General features: G+C 38.9%; 1 protein-coding gene across 3 annotated transcripts in view; it reads right to left on the reverse strand.

Annotated features, from left to right (window-relative positions):
* The window catches only part of AP2B1 (adaptor related protein complex 2 subunit beta 1), a 112,631-nt gene extending 96,730 nt beyond the window's left edge, over positions 1-15,901 (reverse strand). For 2 of the 3 annotated variants that reach the window (XM_055400919.2, XM_055400902.2), the window contains exons 1-4: positions 15,763-15,901; positions 9,962-10,021; positions 5,726-5,831; positions 1,840-1,975 (exon numbers count right to left, since the gene is read on the reverse strand). In XM_055400919.2, coding sequence (XP_055256894.1) covers positions 1,840-1,975; positions 5,726-5,831; positions 9,962-9,998 — 279 coding nt within the window. In that variant the 5' untranslated portion in view covers positions 9,999-10,021; positions 15,763-15,901. Of the gene's footprint in view, positions 1-1,839; positions 1,976-5,725; positions 5,832-9,961; positions 10,022-15,092; positions 15,467-15,762 lie in introns of those variants that run through there. The other variant, XM_055400909.2, reaches the window with a different exon arrangement.
* Between the last annotated feature and the right edge of the window lie 1,049 nt (positions 15,902-16,950).

Below are 16,950 nucleotides of genomic sequence, written 5' to 3' on the forward strand. Positions count from 1 at the left end.
ATTCATTTAACTGTTTTATATATACAATGAAGACACACCCTGTAGGATCCATTCCAAAGCTGGGCAGAAATTTAGATAGCTGCTGTTACTATCCTCATGACCGTTAGTGGACCTGCTCTAAAAGAGAAAAAGGTTTTGGCCTTGTATTCTGCTAGAGGAAAAAAATCAGAAACTGGAAAGATGTGTCCCGCTCCACAAATATCAAGCAAGGAGAAAAGAGGGCTGGATATATCTGGGGCCTACAGCCAAGAAAACAAAGGATATTCCAGAAGCTGGTCTGGGCCCCCCAGAAGTTCCTTAAGTGAAGCAACAGAGAGATCTGCTGAAATTCTTATTAACATACATTCTCCTTTCCTAGCTGCTGCTGCTGCTAAGTCACTTCAGTCGTGTCCGACTCTGTGTGACCCCATAGACAGAAGCCCACCAGGCTCCCCCGTCCCTATGATTCTCCAGGCAAGAACACTGGAGTGGGTTGCCATTTCCTTCTCCAATGTGTGAAAGTGAAAAGTGAAACTGAAGTCGCTCAGTCGTGTTCGACCCTTAGCGACCCCATGGACTGCAGCCCACCAGGCTCTTCTGTCCATGGGATTTTCTAGGCAATAGGACTGGAGTGGCTTGCCATTGCCTTCTCCGCCTTTCCTAGCAAGTGCCTCCAAATACAGTACAAATATTAATAGAACACTTACCGTGAAGGAATAGCTCTTAGATTGCCCTGTATTAAAAAATGTCTTTAAACCTTATAAACCTATGCACAAGCTAACTTTCAAAAAATGTAAACTAAATTCTTTTCAATGATATCATACATCTATGAATCACCAGACAGAATGAAATGCTATTTTGATTCTGTATATTTTTTAGCTAAACATACAAAAACAAATTTCCATGAGAAGAAAGCATAATGTTTATTTTTTCAAAACAATTTAATAGCAGCTAATTTTAGAAACGCCGTCTGATTTTTGCTTCTAACGTACATTGAATTCCAGACAGAGGAAAAAAACAAGAAGTAAACAAAACAAAACAATCCCAATTTCTAATAGAAACAACCTTATTATTATGTTCATCATATCTAATCATATGAGAAATTTAACTGGATATACAATAGTATTAAGGACTTTCTTTGATGGTCAGTTGATTAAATGATTTTTCATCCTTAGAATGCTTGGAATTTGCTTTAAAATCATCCAGTAGGAGAGGAGGTGGGGGTCAGGAAAGCGTAAGTTGAACAAGAGTATAAGTATACTTATAAGTTGAGAGTATAAGTTGGAGAGTATAAGTTGAACAAGTCTGGTCATAGGTTGGTAACTACTGAAACTACAAGGTGTATATGTAGGAACTTACTATACTATTTCCTCTACTTGAGCATGTTTGAAAATTTCCATAATAACAAAAAAAAGTTAATCAACTGTTGTAATACTTATTAAAACAAAATTAAAAGGCAGCTTCTATAGTTTCCACTACTTCTAAAACATAAGCTACTTTCTACAAAGATAAATAGATAAGGCCCCAGGTTACTGACACTATAATGAAATGCCCAACCTTTGTCTGCCATGGAGGGTTAACAGTGACATTTCACCTGGCTTTCTTCTCCCATCTGGCAAGGATGTACCAAGCCCAGCTGACAGAAGGCTCACCATATGGTCTAAACTGGATGATAAATGCCAGCATACAGATTGCTTAAATCATGAACCTTCCTACTCGTTGCCAATACTTCTCTAGAAGCCCTCTTTTGGAACAGAGATTGCTTATTTGCAATGCAGATGCTAACCATATGAAGAGACACTTCTTAGAAGGCTTTCTGAGAGAGAAAAAACTGTTCTTGAGTCCCTGAGAAAAAGTTACCTTCACAAAGCTGTTGACAGCCATGATGGCCATGTCTGGCTGACTCTTGGCATAATTCATCAAGTAGAGATACACAAGCTTCTTCAGTTCCAAATTGTCCGTCTGCATACAGTTCACTACATCTGGAAAGAGAGAGCTGAGAAGAGAGAAAGGGAAAGTGAATTGATATTGGTGCCAAGATGTTGGGTAGAACACAAAGAAAAAGCCTTAATTTAAAAAGTCATCTGATGAGAGGACGAATGCAGTGATAATTATCGCAGAAATTAACTACTAAAGAAACTACAGTAATGGTCTCAAGAAGATAGTGAAAACTAGATTTTTTAAAAACCTTTTACTTTGAAAATTTTCGAAGTGGAGACAGCAGTTTAATGAACCTGATGCATCCATCACCCAGCTGTAACTATTGATACATACCTAATCTTGTTCATATACAACCTCAACCCACTTTCCCTTCCACAGTCCCTACCCCATCTAATTGCTCTAAACCATTCCTAAACATATCCTAGACATACATCTTAGTGTATCTCTTTATAAACTTTTTTAAAAATCACTATGTCACTTAAAAAAGTTAACAGTATTCTTCATACCAATTCTTTGCAGTTTCAAAGCACTACAGTTGCTATGCTTTTCAATGTGCATATTCTTCCATCTCTAACCAGTGGGAACTTATTTGGTTGGTGTCCTTATTAAAACAATTGTCAGATAAGGCCTTTGTTCAAAATTTTAACCATTTTCAGAAAACAAAACAGTCCTGAACACGTGGGTGTATGCATGTTTAGTCTCTCAGTCATGTCCAACTCTTTGCGACCCTATGACTATAGCCCACCAGGCTCCTCCGTCCATGGGATTCTGCAGGCAAGAAGACTGGAATGGATAGCCATTTCCTTCTCCAGGGGATCTTCCCAACCCAGGGACTGAACCTGAATCTTTTGCATCTCCTGCATTGACAGGTGGATTCTTTACCAGATGAGCCACCAGGGAAGCCCATGTGTATGCATATACAGATTTAAACTCTATTATATACATACACCCATGAAGGCAGTGACCAGTAACGGGTACTAGAACCCAGAACTAGGTTAGAATCCTGGCTACATTACCACTAGCTGTATGAGTTTGGGATTATTCTTTAGCCCTGTGAGCATACCTTTCTTGATCTCTAACATGGAATAACTTATAATTCAGAATAACCTCTAGTTCAGAAGAGATGAGAACTTAATAGTTTAATAAAAAAAACCAAAAACACTGTTAAGTAAAAACATCTATCACTGTGCCTGACACAATGCATTTAAATTTGATTCTCCCTTTTCTTAATGACATTAGAAGGTCATCATTAGCCTTAGAACCTTCTCAGATGTTTGTGTTAGAACAACATTCCACCACTAGATGCTGGAATTTACTTGACATTTTTGCACTCAACCATTTCTTATCAGCAGCGTTTGACTCACTGATAAAAAGAAAATAAATGTGCTTCATATAACATAATTATTTTATAAAGTAAAAATATATTTTACTTTTTTAAAAAAATTAAGATGACATTGTTTTAATTTCTTCAAATCTCTTTGATGTCTAGTTTAAGCAAAAACTGAGTCACATTCTCAGGGTCATGGATTCAAGCCCCATGTTGGGCGTGGCTTTGGGCTTCCCTGGTGACTCAGACAGTAAAGAATCTGCCTATAATACAGGAGATCCCTGGGTCGGGAAGATCCCCTAGAGAAGGCAATGGCAACCCACTCCAGTGTTCTTGCCAAGTAAATCCTATGGACAGAGAGCTACAGTCCATGGCGTTGCAAAGAGTAAAACACAACTGAGGGACTAACACTCACTCACTTTTCACTTAAGCAAAAACAGCTGGATTCGCACATCTGCTCCTGCACTCAACCCATTGCAGAATGTTGTTTTAACTGAAGTATTAAGAAGAAAACACATCTTCATACACATATATAAATTGCAAAATGGAGTATTTTAATAGCTTTTTCACATAACTGGGTATTCTTCTTTGACACATTCTGTCAGTTCAGTTCAGTCGCTCAGTCATGTCCGACTCTTTGCGACCCCATGAACCGCAGCACACCAGGCCTCCCTGTCTATCACCAACTCCTGGAGTCCACCCAAACCCACATCCATTGAGTCAGTGATGCCATCCAACCATCTCCTCCTCTGTCGTCCCCTTCTCCTCCTGCCCTCAATCTTCTCCAGCATCAGCGTCTTTTCAAGTGAGTCAGCTCTTCGCATCAGGTGGCCAAAGTACTGGAGTTTCAGCTTCAGCATCAGTCCTTCCAATCAACACCCAGGAATGATCTCCTTTAGGATGGACTGGTTGGATCTTCTTGCAGTCCAAGGGACTCCCAAGAGTCTTCTCCAACACCACAGTTCAAAAGCATCAATTCTTCTGCGCTCAGCTTTCTTTATAGTCCAACTCTCACATCCATACATGACCACTGGAAAAACCATTGCCTTGACTAGGCGGACCTTTGTTGGCAAAGTAATGTCTCTGCTTTGACACATTAAAGTCAGACAAATTATTGTTTTTTTTTAATCCACATATCATAGTTTCTTAAAAGTTAGGTGCAATATAGACTCTGAAACCATATTGATAAACTTTCTGTACTTGATTGAATTAAAATCCATTCATTTATCATTTATTTTGAATGGATCTTTTACCCATGCATAATTTTATGGTATATGCACTGGTTATTTGGAAAACATTGGTTCAATGAGTTATGCAGGTCATCTCTAGGTTGTCATATTTCATTATACAGCACCAAATAATCACATTCATTAATTTCACCACCAATCTCATCAGAAAAATCTCTAAGTATTGGAAACCATCAAGCTCATAATGGGAGACACAAGTTTTCCAACACTCTAATTTTTAAAGTCGAAATGTATCTACTGTCAACTTTTTTCCTTTGAAGTGACAGGTTCACTTTGTTCATTTTTTATAAAATGTCTCCCAAATATTAAGTCTGATTAACTATAATTTTGTCTGTCAATCATTCTTTCATACAGAATGGTATTCCCAAGTCAAACAATTGTGCAAGGGCTTTTTTTCAAATCAACCGTCACACTCTGCAATGCAGAAGTACTTTATGCAAATTCCTATTTCATCACACGGAATATTAAAAAGAACTGAACTCAGATTCAAGGTTTACTGAAATAAATTTGCAGTGCTTCATGAAGGACAGTCCTAAGTGAAACTGCCCTTTTCTCCTGCAAGCACATGGTGGTGAAGGATACAGTGACTACTGTTACGGTCTGGCACACTGCCTTAATTCAGAATACGGCACCAGCCATGCAAATATCAACACATTGAAAAGGGCAAATAAGACCTAAGTATTATCACAAGAATAGCTTTGACCTCATGGAATTCATGGAAAGGATCTCAGGAATTCTCAGAGGCCTGCAGACTATCCTTACTTATTTCCACATGGTCCTGCTAAATTACAGGGGAAAAAGAGGGAGGGAAAAAAAAAAAACAGACCATTTGGATTTTGTTACCATTGATTTTCATCTTGAATTCAGCAACTCAATGCAGAGTTGTACAGTTGAGGCATTGGCGTGAGCCAATTAAACTACACATGGGCTTCTGCTCCTCTGTATATTTTTATCATCTTCTAAAACTACCCTAGCAACAGATTTGTAATTGTGCCAGCTCTCAGGAGGTTTTATGGTAGATCTGTATGCAAATGAAATCAAACTGGTTTCACTCTTTTAACAACACCACACATGGTCAAAGAGTTAATATAAAATCAACTACACTTCCTAATGTTTTCAGTGGGACAAACTAATTCTTATACATTCTTATCGTAATAGCCTTAAATGAAAAGCAGTAAAAGCCACTAGAGTAAGAGTCTAAAGTGAGCAAGACAGGAGAGGTCACCCTTACCTAACATCTTTCCCCACAGTCATAGCAGCAATCACTTTCTTCACAGCCTCCTTCCTCTTTTCTTTCTTTTCATTGTTGAGTTCAGCCTTTAATTCAAAGATTTCTCCTAGAAGAGAACAAACAGATGAGGTCCCAGGGCCAGAAAATTAGAGCACAACACTGCACTATGGAAAGTAACACCACAACAGCTAACCAGAGGCAAGGCTGCAACTGAAACAAGATTTTAAAAAAGCAGAGATGTGATATCTTTCTACAATGGGGCGAGAATGGCATCTGAGGGATGATCTCTCATCAGAATTTCCAAGTCCTAAGGAAAAAATAAATGTAGGCATGAAACAAGTTCACAAATCAATGTTTTCAAACCAGAAGAGACTTTTCATTCACTACTCTCAACTCCACCAAGTGAGGATCCAAGGTCACAGAGCTAGCGAGTAACAGAACTGGCCTTAGAACTGTTTCTCCCAACTTTTTAACTTAAGAATTTTCTAACATTGTCTACACACTGTTACCTGGGAAGGATCTAAACCTACCAATGCTCAGGCTCCATTCTGAACCAAGTAAATCAAACTTTCAGACAGTAAAATTCCTATGTTCATATTTTTTAAAGTTTCCCGAAGTGATTCTAACGTACAGGATTGAAAATCACTGCTCTAATCAGTACTTTAAGATGTCAATGGGATTTAAAGCCCTATCCTGTTCAGACAAGCTAACAACAGAAATAATCATCCTGAAGCTTCAAGAATGGTACAAACCAGTCATTTCTAAACGAACACTCTTCTACGACTACTCAAGCTCTGCACTGTCATTACTATTTTAAGACCTAGGTTCACCTACCTTAAGAAAGCTGGAGCCGAAATAAGAAGATAACAACTCTTAACTGGTTTTGAAAGAAAGAAAATATACTATAACACTACGAAAAAGAAGTTGACTACTGCCACTTCCCACCTAGAGTACTGCCTCATTTTCTTCCACTGTTCTTGACGTTCATCTCAGCCTCGCTCACCAGTACAGAAATAGCAGGGGCAGCAAACAATGTGATCTGCTGAAGCCTCTAAATGAGAAGGATGAAACCAGTAAGAAGCACAGAAGATAAGCACTAAAAAAGCTTGTTATATCAAGATCTACTGCCAACAAAGCAAACAAATTTTGACAAAAATTGCCCCTTTATTTGACAGCAGCTATAAAAATACACAGACAGAAAAGCTGTGCCCTTGAAAGAGTCATTCTCATCTTCTCCAAGTCCTCTACTGCCAAATCCAGCTCTCAGGGTTCCCATCATTTACTTCTGAGAAAAGTAAAGAACAAGCAGCAGGGTTTCAGAAAATCTGAATTGTGAATAGCAGCAGGAGTCGAAGAATCAAAACAGGATGTAACTGAAATTATTCCAACTCCAACAGCATAATAAAGAGTATGTTCCATGGCAGTTTTGGTGGGTGTTGCAGGAAGTAAAAGGAACACAATCTATCCGTTTTTTAAAAAGTGGTATTTACTCAGTCGTGATTCATCTGTAAGTCTCAAACTTGTACAAAAATCCCTGAATTTAAAACAAGGTTACCAGGACCCATTATAAGAGAAGGTTTGAAGAATTAGGTGAGTTTTTAAATTACATCTTTTTGTATCATTATACACAACATCTGGGCTTCCCTTGTGGGTCAGCTGGTAAAGAATCTGCCTGCAATGTGGGAGACCTGGGTTCGATTCCTGGGTTGGGAAGATCCCCTGGAGAAGGGAAAGGCTACCCACTCCAGTGTTCTGGCCTGGAGAATTCCATGCACTGAGGGGTTGCAAAGAGTCAACATGACTGAGCGACTTTCACTTTGACTTTCACACAACATCTAGGTCATCAAAGCACACGAAATGTTAATAGGATAAATAAATACATTTCAGAATGATAAGAGAATCAGAAATAAAGCTGAAAATGAATGACCGGGGCTAAAGGGTTTTCTAAGGTGTAAGCAACATAAACAGGAAGAAGCTGGGTGAAGCCGAGGGCACTACATGAAGCAAGGTATCTCTCACACACTACCGCTTTATTAAATTCTTATCTCTCCCCCTGCTTTCTCCCCTTCAAGTCTACCAAGCAGCGAGCAATAGTTCTCAATCTCAGCTAAACAGCGGAAAAATCTGGGGAGCTTTTAAAAATCCCATCCAAGTCATATCCCAGAGCAAAGAAATCAGGACATGTGCAGGGGAGGACTGGACATCACCCCGCCTCTCTTTCACTGGGCAATTTCAACGTGTCGGCAAGGTTGAAAGCCATGGACTAGCAGTGGATGTCATAAGCAGTGCTCTATGGTGTCTTCTGTATGACAGTGGAAGAGCCTGTTTACCCTTAATTAACTCCAAATGACAGAACAAGTGACAAATACGCTCGGGCTTTAGAGATAACTTTCTGGTGCTTCAGGCACTGAACCTGCCCTCCCATTTTCTTTTTCTACTGAAATCACTTTAACCTTATAGAAAATCTGTAAAACTCCCCAGTTTCTAATGTTACACCACATTTACTTTATCATACTTCTTTACATATTTATAACTTTTTTCTGATTCATTCAACAAACTGTAGACATCACGTCTCTTTAGTCCTAAATTATATCAGTGTATAATTCCTAAGAACAAAGAATTACGCTACATAACCATAATAAAATGATGAAAATCAGGAAATTTAACACTAATACATTATCTAATCTATATAGACTTAATGATCTTGATAATGTCCTCTACAGTAATTTTACCCCTATCCTCCTTGGGCCAGAATTCAATTCAGGATCATGCCTTACATTTACTGTCATGTCTCAGTATCCTTTAATCTGAAACAGCTGGTCAGCCTTTGTCTTTCATTATAATGACATTTTTAAAAAGCACAGGACAGTCATTATACCCTCAGTTGTCACAGGTATTTTCTCATAATTACACTGAGGTTATGCATTTTGGCAGCTGTAATTCATAAATAATGGTATGTGCTTCTTAGTGCATCACATTATTTTTATCTTTAAAAAAAAAGAGGTCATGCAAAACAATGCATGAGTGCAAGGATAAGTAAATATCAAGCTTCCATGCACTGTTTTGTATCATCTCTTTTTTGTGGTTAAAATTTTTTTTCAATCATATGTATTAATATATGCACAGAAAAGATTAAGGGTACACATTAAGTTCCTATCAGGAACAGGAATAGAGAGGAAGAGAACTTTTATTTTTACTTTTTATTGTTCTATTGTTTTAATAATACTCCTTGTTACAAAATTTTTATTTCCAAGGAAAAAAATAAAAGAATTTGGTGCAGCCACTATGAGAAACACTATAGGAGTTCCTTAAAAAACTAGAGTCACCATATGATCCAACAATTCCACTCCTAGGCATATATCCAGAGAAAATTCTAATTTGAAAAGATACATGCACCCCAATGTTCACAGAATAGCCAAGACATGGAAGCAACCTAAGTCTTCATCGACAGATGAAAGGATAAAGATGTGATTTGTATATACTATGGAATATTATTCAGCCATAAAAAAGAATGCAATACTGCCATTTGCAGCAACATGGATAGACCTAGAGATTACCATACTAAGTGAAGTTAAATCACACAGAGAAAGACAAATATATGATATCACTTATATGTGGAATCTAAAACAAAATGATTCAAATGGACTTATTTACAAAACAGAAAACAAACTTACGGTTATCAAAGCACGGGGGAAGTGGGGGGAGATACATTAGGACCTTGAGATTAGGAGATACACACTGCTGTATATTAAATAGACAAACAACAAGGTCCTACTGAGCAGCACAGGTAACTATATTCAATATCTTGTAATAACATATAATAGGAGAGAATCTGAAAAAGAACACACACACACTCATGACTCAATTACTCTTGCTGTACACGAACACAACATTGTAAACCAACTACACTTCAATTTTAAAAAAAAAAAGAGAATAAATGTGCTTCTTCCTCTTTCACCCTCCTCAGACCTACCAATCTTCAGTGGATCAATCTTGGATCTCTTCCTTTCACTAAAACCTTCAAGTCAAAATGATGTGCATTACTGTTGTATCTTTAAAAACCTATACTCTAAAAATCTGTTCAATACACCTTTCTGTAGAAGCAGCAGATTCCCAATGAGATGGTCCAAGACATGCATCTCTGAAGAGATCAGAAGCATTCTACCTGAAGCAATCTTTACACCATCACTTTTGAAGAATCTTCAGAAAAGGCTTTTATCACAGTCTCATACTTACCCTTTTTATTGGTTGTGAAGTACTTGGAGTCAGTCATGGTTTTGGATCTTTAATGTGCACCTAGAGCAAGAGAAAAGAATACCTTTATCTGAGTTATTTGGGTCCAGCAGGGGATTCAGTTAATTTTAAGAACATTTATATATGAGAATATCTAAATTCCACAATGAATCTCTTCATTACCATCATGGGTGATTCAAAGGGATGCAAGCATAGTTAAGAATGAAACTCTTGTGTCAAAAAGCTAATTGGAGCAAACTCCAAAGGCTTAATGGAAGAGAGTGAAAATCTGAACCTATCATGGCTTTATGATTTTATCCACAATTATCTCCTCAGAGCCTCTAAGACCTAAAGCTAGATCTTTCTGTAAATGCATCTCCATTAGCCACTCCAATACTTAAGACAAAGTTTGTTTGAAAGATTTCCCTATTACTTTCTATTAAGGCAAATCTGACTTACTCCCAGAGTATCTTAGAAGCAAAGAAAAACTGAAAGAGAAAATAATTGTATCAATGTATTCACCATCACATGTATCAACAAAAGGAATCTCTTTCAGGAAAAAAAAAAAGCAAAGTCTAAATTAGTAGAACAATATTCTTTCATGACAAACATCTAGAGAGGCCTTAAAAATTGTTTTTCATATTTCCAACAACCTACAATTACCCCAAAAGTATTCCCTAAAAGAAATATCAGTTTACACTTAAAAACAACGCAAAGAACTGAGGTATCTGTTTAGTCACATTGACTACAAAAAAAAATCAGAACTGATATTAAAACTGAAAAGAACATGGGTGTTAGCTTGAACTTTACCTTTTCCTTTCCAATTTCCAGAACTAATTCAGCTGACATAAGGCTCCACTGATAAAACAAAACCAACATGGACTAATCACATTTCTCCCCAAATAATGAAACACTGTTTTCTGATTTGAGAAATTCTAAAGACTTTGTCCAATGTACTTCACGTCTTCAAATACGTTAGATTTCTCTTTTAATAATATTCCTTCTGCACTTAAAAAAAGGTATCTTCTTTTTTACCACCATTATTAATACTACTTATCACCGAATTTAGGACAGATGACCCAGTTACCTGCTCGTTACTTTCAGGTCAAAACAACATCAGTGATAATACATTTGGCAAATTTGAGTGACCACACCTTTACAAACAATGGTACTTATGAATATGAGAGAAAAGACCTAAGCGCTAAACAAATCAATGTAATTAAGGAAAAAAGAGCCACAAAATCATGAAGTAGTGACAAGAGCTTAGCTCAACTTTGTTCTCTAAAATGTACTACTTGGGTATTTAAGAGAAATCAGACTCATTTGCTATCTTTCCAAGCAGCTACTTAATATTTATAATCCTGATACTTATGTACAATAGTGCCTTAGGTTGTACCAGAATTTCACTGAATTTACGTTAAAAGAAGTGAGCTAGAACTCACATAAATCATTATAGAAAACAAAAATTTCTGTTTTCAATATATTTGTTACAATTTAAAATGACTCTGTAACAAAAACTTGGCGTATGTAATATTTTCATAATGCCTTTCGAGCAAAAATTCAAAGAATGTTATAATCATTTAATCCATTCACAATGTAAACTAAATGTGAAGTGGGAAAACTGAAGAAAGGAGTCCTTCACAGAGAAGACTTAGGAATAAATCTGAAGTTATTATCTAAGAACTTACACATGGCATTGTACTATGTGCTCAGTCTGACTCTTTGAAATCCCATGGACTCTACCTTCAGGCTCCTTTGTTCATGGGATTTTCCCTGCAAGAATACTGGAGTGGGCTGCTATTTCCTCTTCCAGGGGATCTTGCTGACACAGGGACTGAACCTGTGTCTCCTGCACTGGTAGGTGGATTCTTTGCCACTGAGCCACCTGGAAAGCCTAGGAACTTACACACACACACAAAGAGGAAAACCAGTATACAGAAATGATTGCTGGAGCCTGACAGGAGGGCCACAGCTCAAGGCCATTATGGTCTCTCCAGGATGTGATTGTGCCACTCTAAATTCTACGGGGTCATCAAAGCTTAGAACTTGCTCAAAATTTAAAAATAAAAGCTGCTTGGAATTTTTGTTTCTTTGAAAAAGGGCCCCTAAATTGTTTTGCTTCCTAAAGCTCTAACACATTCATGCATATTAAATTCCTAACAGAAATTTTCAGCACAATTACATACTAAATTAACCTAGTCTTAAATCCTGCCTTTAATGGTGACTCACACAATTTCATTACCTCCCTTAACAATCTTTATCACTGAGGAAGAGATTTCTGTCCTATCCATTGTGAGCACCAAAAGTTCTCAACTAGGGAATAATGTACCCAACCACAAAACTTCAGGGAAGAGGAGAAAGGCAAGTACATAATCTTAGATACTAAATTAAAATCCCTGCTTTTAAAGAGAAGGGAGAAACTTACCACTCTCTTCCTTCACTCTGTCCTACACAATAGTAACATAATATCCCTTACAGCTACCAGCAGAGAAAGATTTTATCATGTTAGCTCCTGCCTTAAGCCAAAGAAACTCCAAAAAAAATAAAACTAAGCAAAAATAAAGAGGCGGACTTGTACAATACTGTGAATGTACTAAATGCCACCAAACTGTTCACTCAAAAATGGTTAATTTTCTGTGAATTTCACTTCAAAAGATGCATATGCATATATTTTTAAATGAGACACTTAATCACATGCCAGAGATGAACACAGATTCTCTAAAACATAGGATGGTGAAAACTGCTGTCTGTTTTAGAAGCGCCCCTCACCCCACCAAAAGGCAGCCAAGATAAAGATAGCGCTCAAGTATTTGCTGAAAATACTTGAATAAATACTTGAATAAATCAAGAATTTGCTGAAAAGCCTCAAAAATCTAGCCTGGATGGGAGCGGAGTTTGGGGGAGAATGGATACATGTATGTGTATGGCTGAGGGGCATTGCTGACTGAAACTAATATTGTTAATTGGCTATACTCTAATTAAAAAAAAAATAATCAAGTTCTTCTGCGGAGTGGGAGAGAAGTTATTCCTCAGGAGAGATCCAGAGCAAAGGAAAGCCAACATGGAATTGAAACTCACACTACCTTTTTACCAATCTAGACAAGTCATCATCCGCTGCTCTATGAGCCTGAGGTATGGCCTCAGGACATTGTTTTAAAAAATAAATAAGGCTGACAGAGTCAAAACCACAATTTCTCTAACTTTCCTAGCCCAGAGTGTGATGTCACTGCATTTCAGAAAAGGCCTCTCTGTACAGTATTACACATCTAGATTTAACATAACCTAGTTTCTACTAAATATAGGCTGTGACAGTTTTCCCTTCTCAACTATTCCTCCTTCCTTCTGGTGCCCCTAAAGAGAATAAGGCCAGAAAAAAATTAATAAGGGTCTTAATTTCAAACGGATCTCTGGGAAATAGCAGCTAATTTAGAGTTGATGAGGCCACTAAATCCACTCTCTTCACGTAAAGTTGGACTTTACACAGCTAGTGCCCATAGGGAAAAAGTGAACAGAGTAAACCAAATTATAAAGCAGTCAGGTCATTCTAGTAATCTTTCATTACAAGCATAAGGATGAGAAGTGCTAATTAGATATTTCAATAATGCATCTTCATGTATCATTTACTGCATATGAAATTATAACAGATAACTCATTACAACAGACATACGTACCATTTCCATTTTAAAATGACTACAAAGTACTCTGCTAATATCATACAGTAAGAAAAAAGGTCAAAAGTTTTACATCCAATTCTTAAACTCTGGAAAACTTACGCCTGGAGGGAGAGAAAGAAGGAAGAAAGGAAAATGTGTCCTTCCTAATTCGTTCCTTGTACAGCTCAATTCAGAACTGTGCCTAAAATATAATATTTTAAAACACAGGTAGAAAGCTGAGTGCCAAAGAATTGATGCTTTTGAACTGTGGTGTTGGAGAAGACTCTTGAGAGTCCCTTGGACTGTAAGGAGATCCAACCAGTCCATCCTGAAGGAAATCAGTCCTGAATATTCACTTGGAAGGACTGATGGTGAAGCTGAAACTCTAATACTTTGGCCACCTGATGTGAAGAGCTGACTCATTTGAAAAGACCCTGATGCTAGGAAAGATTGAAGGCAGGAGAAGAAGGGGACAACAGAAGAAGAGATGGTTGGATGGCATCACAGACTCAATGGACAATAGTTTGAGTAAACTCTGGGAGTTGGTGATGGAGAGGGAGGCCTGCCGTGCTGCAGTCCATGGGGTGGCAAAGAGTCAGACAGGACTGTGCGACTGAACTGACTGACTGAAAATACAGGTGTGTTTAAAGAAGGGAAAAAAAAGATGGAAGAACCTGGATTTCTTGAGTCTCTCAAGTCACAGAATGTTGTTGTTTAGCAGTTAAGTCGCATCCTACTGTTTTTCGACTCCATGGACTGCAGCCCGCCAGGTTTCTCTGTCCATGGGATTTCCCAGGAAGGAATACTGGAGTGGACTGCCATTTCCTTCTCCAGGGGATCTTTCCAAGCCAGGGATCAAACCCATGCCTAAGTATTGGCAGGTGGATTCCTTACCAACAAGCCACCAGGGAAGCCCTCACAGAATGTTAGCTTTATACTAATTTTACCACCCAACTTTCAGTGAAGCTATCTGCAGGACACACTCTACTTTCTGCTTCTTTGGGAGTTTAAACTGTCAAATACCTGTAAACAGTTCTCACCTTCCCACCAGGCTTAGTCACCACAGGCAAAGTGTTACACATTTTCTTGTACAGCTGCATCTCCTTCATCTGCTACTTTCTATTATTACTTTGTAAGTGTACCCTGAGGCTAAGCAACAGAAGTATACCAGGAAGGTGATTAATAATTTAAATTGTTCCTCACTGAGACCACTTTCTTGGTCATTCTGTCTTTTCTAAACTTACCGTGTCTTTTTTTTACTCTTTTAAACCACAATGATTATTAACAGTGTTTGGCATTTTTAAAACCTTTAAAATCAAAAGTTTAATCAAGCAGCCACATTTTATTCACACCGCTTCATAATGGGAGTTTAAATAAAAAAGTCTGCCCCCAAATAGAAAAGTGCTGTAAAAACTAACATCATGAATAAACTCTTTGGATTCAAAAAATATGGAATTAACAGGAAGTTCCAGATTCTTTACCTCTGTCTTAATCTGTAGCCTTGGAACCAGACCGTTCCAAGACCCCGAAGAAAAAATTCCGGGCTAAGATTTACTCCCACGAGCTTCCCCCTCTCTCATATCGGGTCAGTTCTCTGGGTTTTTCTTCCCTTTCTCCGGTGTCAGGAATTCCTCTTCTTTCCCAAGATGGTCAAAATTCTACGGCTAAGTTCCTCCATTACGAAGCAGAGGAGAGGCGTCTCTTAACCCCAAATGACGGACGACGGCGAGGTTTGCCCATCTAGGAGCAAAGCTCTGGGGAACCCCTTTTCCCTTTCCTCAGCTGAGCATGTCCTAGCCTCTCAGAGAACGAAGCCAAACCGGGAAGAAACAAGGTTCTCTCCTCGGCCTCCGGGCTCCGCCAGCCACACCCTGGCCTCTGACCCTCTTAACCCCCCGACTTCGAACGTATCTTTCCCCCAGTGCCCCCCAATTCCCAGCTGACACCCCGAGGATTCCCTCGCCCCGCCCCAGCGGTGGACTCCTTTTCTCCAACCCTCTTCCTCACAACGGTCACACCCGACGGCTCACTCCATCTTCAACGGTCACGGTCCTCGGATTTCCTCTCCTCCGCCTGTCTCCAACCAAGTCTGGGGATCCCCCATCCCCATCAAAAAGGGACACACCCCAAAGTTAGCCGCCTACAACTCACCGTAGGCAAGGGCGGGGGTGGCAGCAGCGGCCAGAGAGCACGGCCCGAGCGATGTTGTAATGGTTTCCTGCACGTCACGACTCCTTCTCCAGGTCTAAGCCACTGCGCAAAACCCACTTTGCCAGGGACAAAGATGGTGGACAGGAAACTCTTACGTCAGAGAGCCTCGCCGTGTGACGTCATCCAGACGCGCGAGAGAACGAGAAAGGAGGGACTCTGTCTCCTAGGAGACGGAAAAATTTTGCGCGGTGGGGAAAAGATCTGAGATCTGGGCTTCGGAGCAAGTTCATTGGAAAGAATCTAGCAAACAAGCTGACATTCTCTGGGTTTGTTTCCTCACACAAGACCTCTCTAAAAACTTACACAGAGTCAGTGAAATGCCTGTTGCTTTCTTTAAAAACAAACAAAACCCAGCTAATTCCTTGGGCAGTTAAAATACACGGACAATGGTGATCCAGCCCAGGATTATACAAGAGCAGTGGAACTGGAGGAGACTGGTGCAAGGAAAAGAGGTTGACACGGTCTCAAATCTACGTGTGAATCCATCTGAGTCGGAATCCCTGCCCTGAATGTGACTAGGAAAGTTACTTGTCTCTTCAACTTTAGTCTTCTTACTTGTGAAATAAAGACGATGATAATAACTCTTACCAGTTTATGAAGCTTAAACCGGATTAGGCAGGTAAGAAGTCTAGCATGTAATAGGTATGCTTAGTTAATTGTTTTAGTTGCTAAGTCACGGCCGACTCTTGTGACCTCATGGACTGTAGCCCACCAGGCTCCTCTGTCCATGTGATTTCCTAGGCAAGGATATTGCGGTGGGTTGTCGTTTCCTTCTCCAAGGTATCTTCCCCAACCAGGGATTGAACCCGCGTCTACTACATTGGCAGGCGAGTTCTTTACCAATGAGCAGGGAAACCCAGGAGTTTGCTTACACAAAAGAAGTCCCTTTCAGAAACCAAGACCTAGAAATCTCTGTTATCTTCCCCTCAAAACTAAAACTTCCCACCTAAAACTGCTCTAAGTAAAATAATAATAAAGTCTTAAATCAAGAAAGAAGAAGAATGTGAAGAGAGCTTAAGGCAGAAGCTGGGAAACCAAAATGCAAAGGGGACTGAGAAGCAGTCAGAGAGGTAGAAGGAAAAGAAGGCAGTCATAATGTTTTTAGAGTTCTATGAAAATACAGGAACT

Source organism: Moschus berezovskii, chromosome 20 (assembly GCF_049115385.1).
Source record: "Moschus berezovskii isolate FMDL1 chromosome 20, NW_MosBer_1.0, whole genome shotgun sequence".
NCBI lineage: Eukaryota > Metazoa > Chordata > Mammalia > Artiodactyla > Moschidae > Moschus > Moschus berezovskii.